The 14,467-nt window shown below is 38.5% G+C and overlaps 1 protein-coding gene and 1 non-coding gene across 4 annotated transcripts in view; both read left to right on the forward strand.

The window, feature by feature from the left end:
• Nucleotides 1-14,467, forward strand: part of EIF2AK4 (eukaryotic translation initiation factor 2 alpha kinase 4) — a 106,399-nt gene that overhangs the window by 8,342 nt on the left and 83,590 nt on the right. For all 3 annotated transcript variants that reach the window (XM_024232276.3, XM_024232277.3, XM_024232278.3), the window contains exons 3-5: nucleotides 946-1,048; nucleotides 7,971-8,123; nucleotides 12,769-12,849. In XM_024232276.3, coding sequence (XP_024088044.1) covers nucleotides 946-1,048; nucleotides 7,971-8,123; nucleotides 12,769-12,849 — 337 coding nt within the window. The remainder of the gene's footprint in view (nucleotides 1-945; nucleotides 1,049-7,970; nucleotides 8,124-12,768; nucleotides 12,850-14,467) is intronic.
• LOC112129287 (small nucleolar RNA U13) lies at nucleotides 9,564-9,665 on the forward strand. The gene has a single exon (XR_002911694.1). It is a non-coding gene; the product is annotated as a small nucleolar RNA U13 (small nucleolar RNA).

Below are 14,467 nucleotides of genomic sequence, written 5' to 3' on the forward strand. Positions count from 1 at the left end.
CTAGCACCCTATCATACTGAAGCACTGAGAGAACACATAGATAAGTGCATACTCAAGACTTCATGGGGTTAAATGCCGTGAATTACTCAGAAATGCTTGGTAAAAAGTGATGAGTCATCATCTCTTCAGTAAAATTAAATAACTCCTATTTAATCTCAGAGAGTTGTTATTGGATATTTATTGGTTGGGAATAAAATGAAACCCGAGGGGTGGTTGTGTAATGTCCTTGAGTTGAAAATGTTGACTTAGATGAGGTCTAGGCAGAGTTGCAGAGAGTGTGCATGACTAGATGTATTTATACACAAGAAGTGAGCATTTCCACCTTGTTTCGATCAGAATGAGTGATTGGGATGCAGCAGTGTGTTGTGGAAATGCTAGAGGGATCACCAGGGCTCCATCTCACCTAGTTATTCTTGTCCTGCTTTATGCTAGAGCACACCTGAGTGCAGAGCACTTGGCCTTGCCAGTGAGTTGTCAGAGCTAGGTTAATTCTCATTGGCTGCAAGCTAGGGTAGAGAATTACCATACAAAGGAGCACATGGTTAACTTACTAGGCTAGAGTCAGCCGCAGAACTGGAATGATTTTTTTTTTTTTTTTAAGGTGAAGAACTCAGAGTTAGGGATCCAGGGCAAATCACAGGAAATAAATAGTAATTGATGTTGGGAAATTTTAATCAGATTTTAAAGCTGAAATTAGATACAGGGGTCAAGCCCAGTAAGTCTGACAGCCCACACAGAGGGCTTTGGCCACCCACTTCTTCCCTGTAGGATGCAGGTGACTCCACTGTGTCAACTGGAGTTGCAGGGATATGGTTGAAGTCCCTTTGAGATTTAGGGCCTCGGGCCGAGAGTGCTTTCAATTTAGCAAATATTAATGCAAACAGTCTATACTTTCTGGAGTAACTCTTTTTTTTTTTTTTTTTTTTTTTTTTTTGCCTTTTCCAGAGTTCCTGAAATAGAGTTAAAAAATGCCAAAGGTCTATCAAATGAAAGTGTTAATTTGTTAAAATCTCGCCTTGAAGAACTGGCCAAGAAACACTGTGGGGAGGTAAGATTTGTTAAACTGGCATTAAAAGAAGACAGTAAACTTCCCCACTGCACCTCAAATCCAATTTTGAGTAGCATGTTTTGTGTTTTATTGGTTCTACAAAAGGGAACATTGTGATTTTTATTTATTTAATAGGATTAATGAAATTTGTAGTCTATAGATGGTATTATTGATGCTGAAGAATGTTTCTGAAAACTGCTGGGCATGGTGGCTCACACTTATAATTCCAGCACTTTAGGAGGCTGAGGTGGGAGGATCACTTGAGCCCAGAAGTTTGAGACCAGCCTGAGCAAAATGGTGAGCTCCTGTCTCTAAAAAAATTCACCGGGTGTGGTGGTGTATGCCTATAGTGCAAGCTACTCAGGAGGCTGAGGTGGGAGAATTGCGTGAGCCCAGGAGTTTGAGGTTACAGTGAGCCATGATCACACTCCTTCACTCCAGCCTGGGCCATAGAGCAAGACCCTCTCTCTTAAAAAAAAAAAAAAAAAAAAAGAATTTTTCTGAAAACAGTTGATGTGAACCCAGCCATACTTTTTGTACACTTTGGATCTGGCATCATGACTTGATCTTGACTTGAACCTTTTTGTTGGAAAATGTGGCAGACAAGCAATTTCTGACCACCTCTCCCCTTTGCATATCAGAGGAATTTGTTGTTTTCTTTCTCAATAATTAGAGACACACTCTACTCCTTTAATGTCTGTCATATACCTAAGCATTTACACTGAGTGCAGTACTCATTCTTTTTTAATCTTCTGAACATTAGGATCTACATATGAGTTCTCTCTTGGGTGGCACAACTCTCTGTGGAAGGCAAGACTAAGTGTCTTCTGGAGGCAGAGTATGACTGTGCTTTCCTTAGGCCAGACCAATTCCCTTGAAGTGTAACGCTTCTTTGCCTCACTTTTGTGTAAAATTACTCAGTGTTTTTGCCTGGCAGCTTATGCTTAACAATCCCTTTATGTGAACACTGAGAAGAGATGCCCTGGGCTTCCGTGTCTATTTAAGACTTTTATTAGAGATAACCAAAGATAACCATTCACCTCACAGAAAGTAACTGGACAGATTTTTACTTGCTTTTCATAACACAATGAGTCATAGTACAGTCCATGGAATGCCTTTTAGCTGTAAAAATTGTGTCCATTTAAGTTGCTGCTTCCAAGAACTTCAGTGATTGATGAGATTTAGAAAGCGAATGTAGAAAGGCCTGGATAAAAAACTAGGCCTTGGGAATGATTCCAAAGTTCTTTCTAGTATAAGGGGACTCCAGTGTCTAACTGAAAAGTAATGCGAAGTTATATGGAAAATTCAGCTATGGAGAAACCTCTGGTTTCTTGGATTTTTGATTTTTGATTTAATTTTTTTTTTTTTTTTTGTGACAGACAAAGTCTCACCATCTTGCCCAGGCTGGTCCCAAACTCCTGGCTCAAGCAGTCGTCCTACCTCGGCCTCCCAAAGTGCTAAGATTACAGGCCTGAGCCACCACACCCAGCCTGATTTAAATTTTTATTTTGAGATAATTATATATTTATATATACCTCTTACCCAGTTTGCCCCAACAGTAACAGTTTGCTGCACTGTAGTACAATGTCATAACCAGGATATTGACATTGATGCAATCAAGATACAGAATAGTGTTCTCACCACAAGGATCTCTCATGTTCCCCTTCTGCAGCCACCCCCTAAACTCCACCCTCTCCACATCTGCATTGCTCCTTGGGTCATAAGGCCCTAGCCAGTTTGCCTTCTACTCTTTACCTTTCAGGGTCATCTTACGCTAGTTTTATATGTAATGTCTGGGGTTTTTTAGTTGTATTTGGTAGGAGGAATAGGAAAAAGTAGGTATACTCCATCTTCCCAGAAGTGGAAGTCCTGATTTGTGATTTTTAATATTTACTATGTTCGCAGTAACTAGTAAGAGTCCCATGCCTTTCCTGTCAGTTCCACTACAGCTGCCTTTTGTGAAGGGAACATGTCCTGATTATTAAAAGAGGCAGAAACTATTAAAGACATACTAGTTTTGTATACCGATGTTTATAGCAGCATTATTCACAAAAACCAAAAGGTGGAAACAACCCGGTGTCCATTGACAGGTGAATGGATAAACAAAATGTGGTATATACATATAAGGGAATATTATTCAACCTTAATAAGGAAGGAGATTCTGACACACGCTACAAAATGAATGAACCTTGAGGACGTTATGCTAAGTGAAAGAAGCTGGTAACAAAAAGACAAATACTATATGCTTCCACTTACGTGAGGTACCTTGAGTAGTCAAGTTCACAGAGGCGGAAAGTAGAACAGTGGTTGCTAGGAGCTGTGGGGAGGGGAGAATGGAAAGTTATTTAATGAGTACAGTTTGAGAAGAAGAAAAAGTTCTGGAAATGGATGATGGAGATGGTTGTACAACAATGTGAATGTACTTAATGCTACTGAACATACATTTAATGGTTAAAATAGTAAATATGCTGTGTACATTTTGCCACAATTTAAAAAACACAGGCATACCTCTAATTGTGCTTTACTTTATTACATTTCACAAATTATTGTGTTTTTTTACAAATGGAAGATTTGTGGCAACCCTGCATTAAGCAAGTCTATCAGTGTCATTTTTCCAAACAGCGTGTGCTCACTTCATGTCTCTGTGTCACATCTTGGTAGTTTTCACAATGTTTCAACTTCTCATTATTATTATATCTGTTTTGATGATCTGTTATCCATGATCTTTGATGTTACTATTGTAATTTGGGGCACCACAGACTGTGCCCATGTAAGACAGCAAAGTTAATTGATCAATGTTGTGTGTGTTCTAACTACTGACCATCCATTCCCCTCTCTCCCTCCCTCTCTTCTTGGGCCTCCCTATTCCCTGGGACACAGCAATATTGATGTTAGGCCAATTAATAACCATACAATAGCCTTAAATGTTCAAATAAAAGGAAGAGTTGCATGTCTAGCTTTAAATCAAAAGCTAGAAATGATGAAGTTTAGTGAGGAAGGCTGTTGAAAGCCAAGATAGGCCAAAAGGCCTCTTACACTAAACAGTTAGCCAAGTTGTGAATGCAAAGGGAAAGTTCTTGAAGGAAAATAAAAGTGCTACTCCAGTGAACACATGAATGATAAGAAAGCAAAACAGCCTTATTGCTAATATGGAGAAAGTTTTAGTGGTCTGGAAAGAAGATCAAATTAGCCACCACATTCCCTTACGCCAAAGCATAATCCGGATCAAGGCCCTAACTCTCTTCAATTCTGTGAATGCTGAGAAGAGATGAGGGAGTTGAAGAAGAAAAGTTAAAAGGTAGCAGAGATTGGTTCATGAGGTTTAAGGAAAGAAGCCATCTTCATAACATAAAAGTGCAAGGTGAAGCAGCATGTGCTCATGAGGAAGCTTCGGCAAGTTATCCAGAAAACCTAAGATAATTGATGAAGGTAGCTACAGATTTTCAATGTAGGTGAAACAGTCTTATATGGAAGAAGGTGCCATATAGGATTTTCACAGCTAGAGAGGAGAAGTCAATGTGTGGCTTCAAAGCCTTATGAAAGGACAGACTGACTCGCTTGTTAGGAGCTAATACAGCTGCTGACTTTTCAAAAGTTGAGGCCAGTGCTCACTTACCATGCCCAAAGTTCTAGGACCCTTAAGAATTATGCTAAATCTCCTTTGCCTGTGCTCTATAAATGGAAAGGCAAATCCTGTATGATGGCATATCTGTTACAGCAGGGTTTATTGAGTATTTTAAGACCATTGTTGAGACCTGCTGCCCTGAAAAAAAGATTCCCTTTAAAATATTATGGCTCATTGACAGCACACCTAGTCACCCAAGAACTCTGATGGAGATGTACAAGGAGATTAATGTTGTTTTCATGCCTCTTAACGCAACATCCATTCTGCAGCCCACAGATAAAGGAGTAATTTTGACTTTCAAGTGTTATTATTTAAGAAATACATTTTACAAGCTTATAGCTGCCGTAGATAGTGATTCATTTGATCTGATGTATCTTAGCAAAGTAAATGGAAAACCTTCTAGAAAGGATTCACCATTCCAGATGCCATTAAATACATGATTCATGGAAGGGGGTCAAAATATCAACATGAACAGGAGTTTGGAATATGATTCTGACCCTCATGGATGACTTTGAGGGGTTCAAGACTTCACTGGAAGAAGTAATTGCAGAAGTGATGGAAATATCAAGAGGTCTATTACTAGAATTAGAAGTGGAGCCTGAAGATGTGACTGAATTGCTGCAACCTCATGATAAAACTTTAGCAGATTGTTAGTTGCCTCTTATAGATGAGGAGAGAAAGTGGTTTCTTGAGTGGTTCCTGAAGATGCTGTGAACATTGTTGAAATGACAATCGAGCATTTAGAATATTTCATAAACTTTGTTTTGAAGCAGCAGCAGGGTTGGAGAGGATTGACCCCAACTTTGAAAGAAGTTCAACTGTGACTCAAAGGCTATCAAACAGCATTGAATGCTACAGAGAAATCTTCCATGAAAGGAAGAGTCAATCGATGCAGCAACTTCATTGTTGTCTTCTTTTAAGAAATTGCTGCAACCACCCCAGCCTTCACCAGCCACCACCCTGATCAGTCAGCAGCCATCATCAAGACAAAACCCTCTGTCTGCAAAAAGATTATGACATCCTGAAGGTTCAGATGATCATTAGCATTTTTTAGCAATAAAGTATTTTAAAATTAAGGTATATACATTGATTTCTACAGACATAATGCTATTTCACACTTAATAGACTACCATATAGTGTAAACATAACTTTTATATGCACTGGGAAGTCAAAAACTTTGTGTGACTCGCTTTATTGTGACATTTGCTTTACTGAAGTGGTCTGGAACTGAACCTGCCATGTCTCAGAGGGCCGCCTGTGCTAGCGTTCATCTGAGTCGTCGTCATATAATGAGATTTGAATGGGCGTTAAACATGGGAAAGCACTGTGCAAATCACTCTTCTTGTTTATCTAAAATTTGTTTCCGTTAAGTCTGGAGTACTGGAAAGTCTAAAATAGACATAATCCTAAGACATTTTTTTATTTTCAAGTAAAATAGAGTATAATTAGGTACTAAAGGATGGCATAGGGATTCATTGTGGTATGGCATTCACTGATACTTGCCTTTTAAAACTAGGAGTCATTATTTGAATGGAAATAAGTACTCAATACTCAAAAACAGCTTGTTCTTAAGCACTTCCAATCGCTTATGAATGATTTTTAATCTATACACAGCTCTTTGTCATGTAGAAGTAAACTTAAGTATAGTCTATTTCTTTGAATTTGTAAAGCCAAAGTTTATTTTTTTATTAATTTATTCAACAAATATTTATTGTCTGTGTACCATGTGTCAAGTGCTATTCCAGCACTGGGAAAACCACGGTGAGCAAACCACACCATGGGCTACACTGGGAAGGGAACAGACAGAAGGCAGTCAAATAACTGCACAACCAACCAGGCATTTATAAGTGCCGTGAAGAAAATCAGGGTGAGGGGTCTAGAGAGTGCGACAGTGGAGTGGCTGTTCTTTACAAGGCGTTCAGGAGAGGCCTCCAAGACTTGAGCAGAGGTCTGAGGGAGGCCAGTGAGCCCTGTAGCACCAGGGGAGTAGGAGGGAAGAGCCAGTTTGGAAAGTAGTTCTTTTCATCCAGTCTTAGAAGGTTTATCAGATTGATTTGTACAGAAAACTCTAGTAAAGTCAATAGAACAGCAAAAGAAAAACCCTCCACAGCTTGGCTCCTGCCTCCTTTTTGGTTTAGAAGTGGTTTCTCTTTGACATGATAGAAATTGCCTACTTTCCCCAGCTTTCCTTAGAAGAGCTTTTCTTAGAATAACCTGTCTCTTAGACTGTAGACTAGTGTTTTTGACTCTAAAGTGAAATATATCCAGTAAATGCCACAGCTTCTGGTGTAAGAAAAAATGCATTAACATCACCCAACAAGAGCTGGGCTTTCTTTGCATTTGCTCCCTGAGAGAAAGGCAGGATACCAAATGAACTAACTTTATATTTTTGTGTACAATGACTTCTATTATTATTTACCACCCGGTTAAGGCCCTTTAGAAACCTTTTCAAACGTATAATGAAAATAAGAATTTTAAAATTGCTTCATTGTAACTGAGAAAAAAAATCTCAATGTTATGTTCCTCATCTGCCAAAGGATTGGCACTCTACCTCTTTGGGGTTGGGTAACCAGTCAGGGAGGGTCTCAGAAACCTTCGTTTTATTGATTTATCAACCCAAGTATGACTTATGTCTCCTGCGGGTGAGGGAAAGGGGCTTCCTGTGTTCACATAAAGAATGTGTGAAAGGGAGACCTTTTTCTTCCACATTCTATCTGTGACTGCTTCCCTAAGTGGAAATAAAATACTTTCTAAGCATTTATCAGCTTCTTATTGACCAGTTACTAACAAGGAGATAATGAGGCCTTTAAATATTTGCCTCTGTACTCCCAATATTTTCAGTATGTTGGGTAGACAGATAAAGCTCTAATGTTAGCAATGAGTATTCTCTGCCCAACTCTCATTATGTAGACAGGTTTTCTAGTTGGGAAGGTGGCTTTTACTTTCATGCAGTCTTAAATGTTTTATCAGATTTATTTCTAAAGAAAAATATTTTATTGGATTTATTATAGAGAAAATGCCAATAAGTTGAATAGGTCTATAAAAGAAAAGTGAAGCTTTTTATTTACCTAGGTAATGATCTGTCTTGATAATAACACAATGCAATGGGCCCTTTAAAAGCTTTTTCCTGCTGTGATTCTATCATATACTGAATTCAGAATATGTCATATCAAAATGAATAATGGCATTCTAAGTGGGCCTCTGACTGCCGGGTTTGCTTTCCTGTTCTGTAGCCTGTCCTGTTTGGGCCTTCCCGTTATTTGATCATTTGTGGTTGATTTTTGTTTACATGTTTAGGTGATGATCTTTGAACTGGCTTACCATGTGCAGTCATTTCTCAGCGAGCATAACAAGCCCCCTCCCAAGTCTTTTCACGAAGAAATGCTGGAAAGGCGGGCTCAAGAGGAGCAGCAGAGGCTGTTGGAGGCCAAGCGGAAAGAAGAGCAGGAGGTGAGATGCCCTTGTCGATGTCTGTGTGCATGGCCAGCCTGGAGGATTGCAAACTACTGTAGGTTTTATCTGTCTCTGCCTACAAACTTATCTTTAAGTTTTGCTCAGCCTTTGATTCAAGAAAGGTAGACATATGTGAGAGTATGAAAAATATGAGTGATTCCCTCCTGACACATATCAGTACTGCCCCTTAGAGCCCTCAGTCCAGGTCTTAAAGAAATAAAAGAGAAGAGAAAAGAAGCTGTTTAACCAAACCACCTGTGGTCTTTTGGAGCTTGTGAGGGTGTACAGGAATTCACTGCCTTTTAGAAGCTATTTTCTTCTTCCCTGTGTAAGACTAGTATCTCATGCCCAAATGAGTAGCAAAAGCCAGAGAATAAGTTTTTTATTCAAACATTTAGATGTATATATTATCTTTGATTTAAAGGATTTTAAAAATAAGACAGTTTATATCTTTATGCAAACAGATTAAAGGAAGAATACAAAGATAAAATACCATTTGTATCTAAATGGTTACCATTTGTATTTTATAAACTCCTGTTTATATCCTATGCTGAGAGTCTAAAGATTTGTTTAAATTCAAGTTTGTTTAAATACAAATAGTTACCATTTGTATTTAAATCAAAGATAATATATATATCAAATGGTTACCATTTGTATTTTTCTTTAATGTTTGCATAAAGATATAAACTCTTATTTTAAAATCTTTTAAATTAAGGATAATATATGCATCTAAATTCCCCTTTTTGATTTTAATTTATTTTTCTAAATTTTTAAATTTTTTATTTGTTTTTTCTATTTAATCAACTTATCTAGAACTTACCTTGATTCAGGTTATAAAAAAAGCCTAAGTATATTTTTCTTAGACATTTTCCTAACACATTTATTAAATAATAATTCTTGAAGTGATTCATAATACTTTCTTTAAACTATATGTTTAAAAATAGTTTAATGTATTTTAATATTAATAGCAAACTTGCAAGAACTGCACAGAAGACAGATAACATTAAAAACATGTACTTGCATGTAGGACAACTCAGTTAGAAAAGTATACTGAGGCCAGTTGTGGTGTCTCATGCCTGTAATCCCAGGACTTTGGGAGGATGAGGCAGGTGGATCACTTGAGGCCAGGAGTTCGAGACCAGCCTAGCCAACATGGCGAAACTCTGCCTCTACTAAAAATACAAAAATTAGCCGGGTGTGGTGGCAGGCACCTGTAATCCCAGCCATTCAGGAGGCTGAGGCACGAGAATTGCTCGAACCCGGGAGGAGGAGGTTGCAGTGAGCCAATGCACTCCAGCCTGGGTGACAACTAGACTCTGTCTTCAAAAAAAAAAAAAAAAAAAGAAAAGAAAAATATAGTGAATGGGTGTAATCTACTGTATGATAAGAATGCTACAAACTGTTTAGTTGCCAGCAATAAAAAATGTACTTATTTTGATCCTTCTATAGTTCATAAGCTTGATGATTGGGTGTTCACACACATGTGAGATACGCCACCCGTGAACCTTGTTAGGACATCAGCACATTACCCGTCTGACATGAAAGCAAAAGAAAGAAAGAGAAGAATTTACTTTTTTTAAAAAAAATCCAAATACTGATATTATCCAGAAAAATGTAACAGGTTTATCTATAATTGTTAGAAAGTTGAACTGCCGAAACTTGTTCACTGAAACATTTTGATTTGCATTAATGCTTTACATCCCCCCATTTATATTAAAAATTCACACATGAATGAAAATAGAAAAACAGCCAATATGTGATTTCTGTCCCCTCTTTTTCAACTCATGGTCATATATGTAGGTACCTTTTGACCCCATGGGAAAAAAATATTTAACATTCAGAAGTATCAGGAATAATAAGAAGAGAATTTTTTTTTTTTTTGGGAATGAAATTTCCCATCATAGTGGATTCTTTTTGTTTGTTTGTATGTTTGTTTGTTTTTGAGACAGACTTTCGCTCTTGTTGCCCCAGGCTGGAGTGCAATGGTGTGACCTCAGCTCACTGCAACCTCTGCCTCCTGGGTTCAATTGATTCTCCTGTCTCAGCCTCCCAAGTAGCTGGGATTACAGGCTTGAGCCACCACGCCTGACCCATAGTGGATTCTTAAGCACGCTCTCCATGTATGTGTCATGCTAGCTGGATATCTTTCAGCACAATTGTTACATGTTTGGCATGGGTAGATAGCATACAGGTTGGTGTTTTCAAAAAGGCCAACCAGATAGGCCTCACTTGCCTCCTGCAAAGCACCAATAGCTGCACTCTGGAAGCACAGATCTGTTTTAGAATCCTGAGCAATTTCTCTCACCAGATGCTGGAAGGGGAGTTTGCAAATCAGTTCAGTGGACTTGTGGTAACGTCTAATTTCACGGAATGCCACAGTACCAGGCCTGAAATGATCGGTTTCTTCAATCCTCCAGTAGAAGGTGCAGTCTTGCAAGCGGCTGTTTGTAGCCAGTGGCTTCAACCTGGGAGGCGGAGGTTGCAGTGAGCCAAGAGCTTTACCACCTGTGGATTTGTGGGCAGTCTCCTTTGTATTATAAAAGCCATGGTACAGAGACCTCCTTACTTACCCCCTTCTCCTTCTGCTGGAGTTATAGGTGGTGCAGCGGCGGCTGCAAACGCAATTCTCAAGTGCATCTTAACTGCTTACCTATACTAGGTTCTATTTGTCAATGATCTGTTCAACTCATCTGTTTTTTCTTGAATCTCTACCACACTCTTTGAATTATTATATCTTTATAATATTTTAATATCTGACAAGTCAATCCTACCCCTCCCCATTCCTTCATCTTCCATTGTTTTTGTTTCTCAGCCGTTCTCACCCATTTATTCTTACAGAAGATGTACAGAATTACTTTCCCATAGTCAAAAACAAAACAAACATCCTGGGATTTTTATTGATTTAAAAAAAACTTACATATTTATTTAGGAAGAATTGATATCTTCACAGTATTTAGACTTCCCATTCAGGATTGTTTCTTTTTGCATCCAGGACTGTTTGTTTTTGTTTTCTGTTTTTTGGATTTTTTTTTTCTTTTTTTTTGAGATAGCATCGTGCTCTGTCGCCCAGGCTGGAGTGCAGTGGCGCAATCTTAGCTTACTGAAGCTCAAGGGATCCTCCCGCCTAAGCTGCCTGAGTAGCTGGAACTGTAGCCGTACACCACTGCACCTGCCTAATTTTAAAATATTTTTGTAGAGACAAGATCTCCCTATGTTGCCAGGCTGGTCTTGAACTCTTGGGCTCAACCAATCCTCTGGCCTCGACCTCTCAAAGTGTTAGGATTACAGGCATGAGCCACCGTGCCCAGCACCATTTGTATATCTATTTTTATCTTTTGTTGAGGCTTTCTAATTTTCTTCCTACAGATATTACTATTTCTTAAAGTTACTTTTAGTGTTTTGTTCTTAGGTTCTTATGCTTGTCTCTTTTTTCATTTTATTTTGTTTCTGCTTCATTTTGTTTATCCTGTGCTTACATTAACACTGTCTTTTTGTAGGTGCCATTGATTTTGTTACTTATTTTCTATTTACGTGTGTAGCCTAGTTATTGTTGGGAGTTGTAGTTCTTTTTTATTATTTTTATTTTATTTTAATTTCTTGAGACAGAGTCTTGCTGTGTTGCCCAGACTGGAGTGCAGTGGTGTGATACTGACTCACTACAACCTCCATTTCCCAGGTTCAAGTGATTCTCCTGCCTCAGCTTCCCAAGTAGCTGGGATTACAGGCACCCACCACCATGCCTGGCTAATTTTTGTACTTTTAGTAGAGATGGGCTTTTGCCACGTTGGCCAGGCTGGTCTCAAACTCCTGACCTTGTGATCCATCCACCTTGGCCTCCCAAAGTGCTGGGATTACAGGCATGAGCTACCGCACCCTGCCGGGAGTTTGTAGTTTTTTTTAATTATTGTCCTTGTTGTTAGGAAGGCTAATTTTTATTAGACGATAGTGACTATTTAGCTAACAATTTTGTTTTGACATACTGCTATAGCTACCTATAAGTTTGGGGTGTGTTTTTACATGTTGTATTATTGCTGTTATGGTTTTTGGTGAATCTCTTAATAGTTTTGATAATTATAATCTGGAATTTTAGAGGAATAATACAAAATAGAGATCAAAATACCACTTTTAACATTGAGAAAGCTGATTGGAAAATGCAGGTGATTGAAGAATGGCAGGTAGGTGTGGTACTTAGGCCATGGCCACCCCAGGTCCAGGCACTGAGGCTTGCTCAGCCCACCTTCACCAAGCTGACCGGGACCCCCATGGCAGAGAGCAGGCACGAGTGCTTGTTCTCTGCAGATAGGCAGGTATCAAACAGGAGGGGCTAAGACAAGTGTGGGAAGAAGTGAGAAGCCAACAGTGTTGCTGTAGTGGAAATCTCCTCACATGGAAACATGAAGAATGGGGAGTAAATGCCCCTTCCCACACACTCTCGAACCTGTTTAAATGCGAATGCCTATTGCATAAGAACTCTGATAAAACTGATAGAACTGCAGTTTGTACTAAGATGCTGTGTTTTCAGATCTCTTAGGAAAAGAGGGTTTGAATTATTGAAAGTTAAAAGATTTTTCTATAGTTCTATAATTTATATGTTGTATGGGTTTCAGAGATTGGCATTTGATGATGGTTTGATTTATTTCAGCAACGTGAAATCCTACATGAGATTCAGAGAAGGAAAGAAGAGATAAAAGAAGAGAAAAAAAGGAAAGAAATGGCTAAGCAGGTACCTTATCAACTCTACCATAATAAAATAATTTACATTTTGCAAAACAAAGTGTTTTTATTTCCACTGATGACATCTGTGTTACTATCAGTAATACAACTTAAAATGAAGCACTAAAAATAAATAAATATTCACCGTGTGTTTCAGACTCCCCAAATAGGTGGCAAAATTTAGAGTTTTATGTTGTCGGTAGATGATTTAGACTTACATAATTACTGTAATTTATCAAATGAGGGAGGGAAGAGATTGCAGCTTTAATAATTAACCTGGACTAAAATTGGTTTTTTTTTGAGACAGAATCTTGTTCTGTCGCCCAGGCTGGAGTGCAATGGCATGATCTCAGCCCACCATAACCTCCACCTCCCAGGTTCAAGCAATTCTCGTGCCTCAGCCTCCCGAGTATCTGGGATTACAGGTGTATGCCACTATGCCTGGCTAATTTTTGTATTTTTTAGTAGAGATGGGGTTTTGCCATGTTGGCCAGGCTGGTCCTCAACTTCTGGCCTCAAGTGATGCACCCATCTTGGCCTCCCAAAGTGTTGGGATTACAGGCGTGAGCCACCGCACCCGGCCTAGAATTCTTAATACGTGGAAAATAAAATGATTTGTTGATACTGAAGAGGGAATAGAAACCATATGGATCTGCCTGAAATTTCATTCAGTGATGAAAAAGAGTAATTCAACAGAGCAGATTTAAAAGGCAGTGGTGAAAAAGGATAGAGTGCTTTTTTCTTTACTTTTCCTGAGTCTAGCTCAAGCAAAAAACCAGTCAGACATGTTTGGAGAAATTCAGAGAAAATTTTACTCATTCTCTTTTACATAATTAGAGCATTAAACTTAAGGGACACGATGTGGTAGCAGGAAGAGGCACTGAAGCACAAGCAAGCTTCTCCTGGTTTAAAGCTTCGGCTTTCCTGCTGCCTCGCTCTGTGACCTTGGCAAGGTGACATTCTCTGTGACTCACTTTACTTGTCCCTTAAAATGGGACTGGTAATGCCTTTCTTTCTGTCTTGTATAATTACTTCCACAGACAAGTGTACTGCCCTATGTGAAACTAAACTTGCGTAAAAACGTAAGATGAGATCCCCGTTTCCACCAGTGCTCCTGTCTTGCGCCTGACCTGCCTTCCTGTCAGCCACTCTCTGCCCTCTCTTTGATTCTCCCTTCTTCTGTTCATCTCCTGTTACTCTTCTCTCCCTAACTTTTTACACTATTGCAAGATTCTAAGCATTTTCATTTATAAAATTTACATTTTCTTGAAACCATAACCTGGACTTCAGTTCTTGAGCCAGTACATATTTAGGCATTAACATTTTTTTAATTTTATTTTTTAATTGACAAATAATAGTTGTATATATTCATGGGGTATATAGTGAAGTTTTGATACATATAATGTATAGTGATCAGATCAGGGTAATTAGCACATCCGTCACTGCAAATATTTATCATTTCTTTGTGTTGGAAACATTCAATATCCTCCTAGCTATTTTAAACGATTAAAAGTTGAGTTCAATTTTATTTCACTTGTAAACATTCAGCTTAAAATTTGCATTCTATACTGAATTAATAATTATGTACCATGATTGTCTTCCATTTATGACTTACATCTAAAGTAGGT

This window comes from Pongo abelii, chromosome 16, assembly GCF_028885655.2.
Source record: "Pongo abelii isolate AG06213 chromosome 16, NHGRI_mPonAbe1-v2.0_pri, whole genome shotgun sequence".
NCBI classification, from domain to species: Eukaryota; Metazoa; Chordata; class Mammalia; order Primates; family Hominidae; genus Pongo; species Pongo abelii.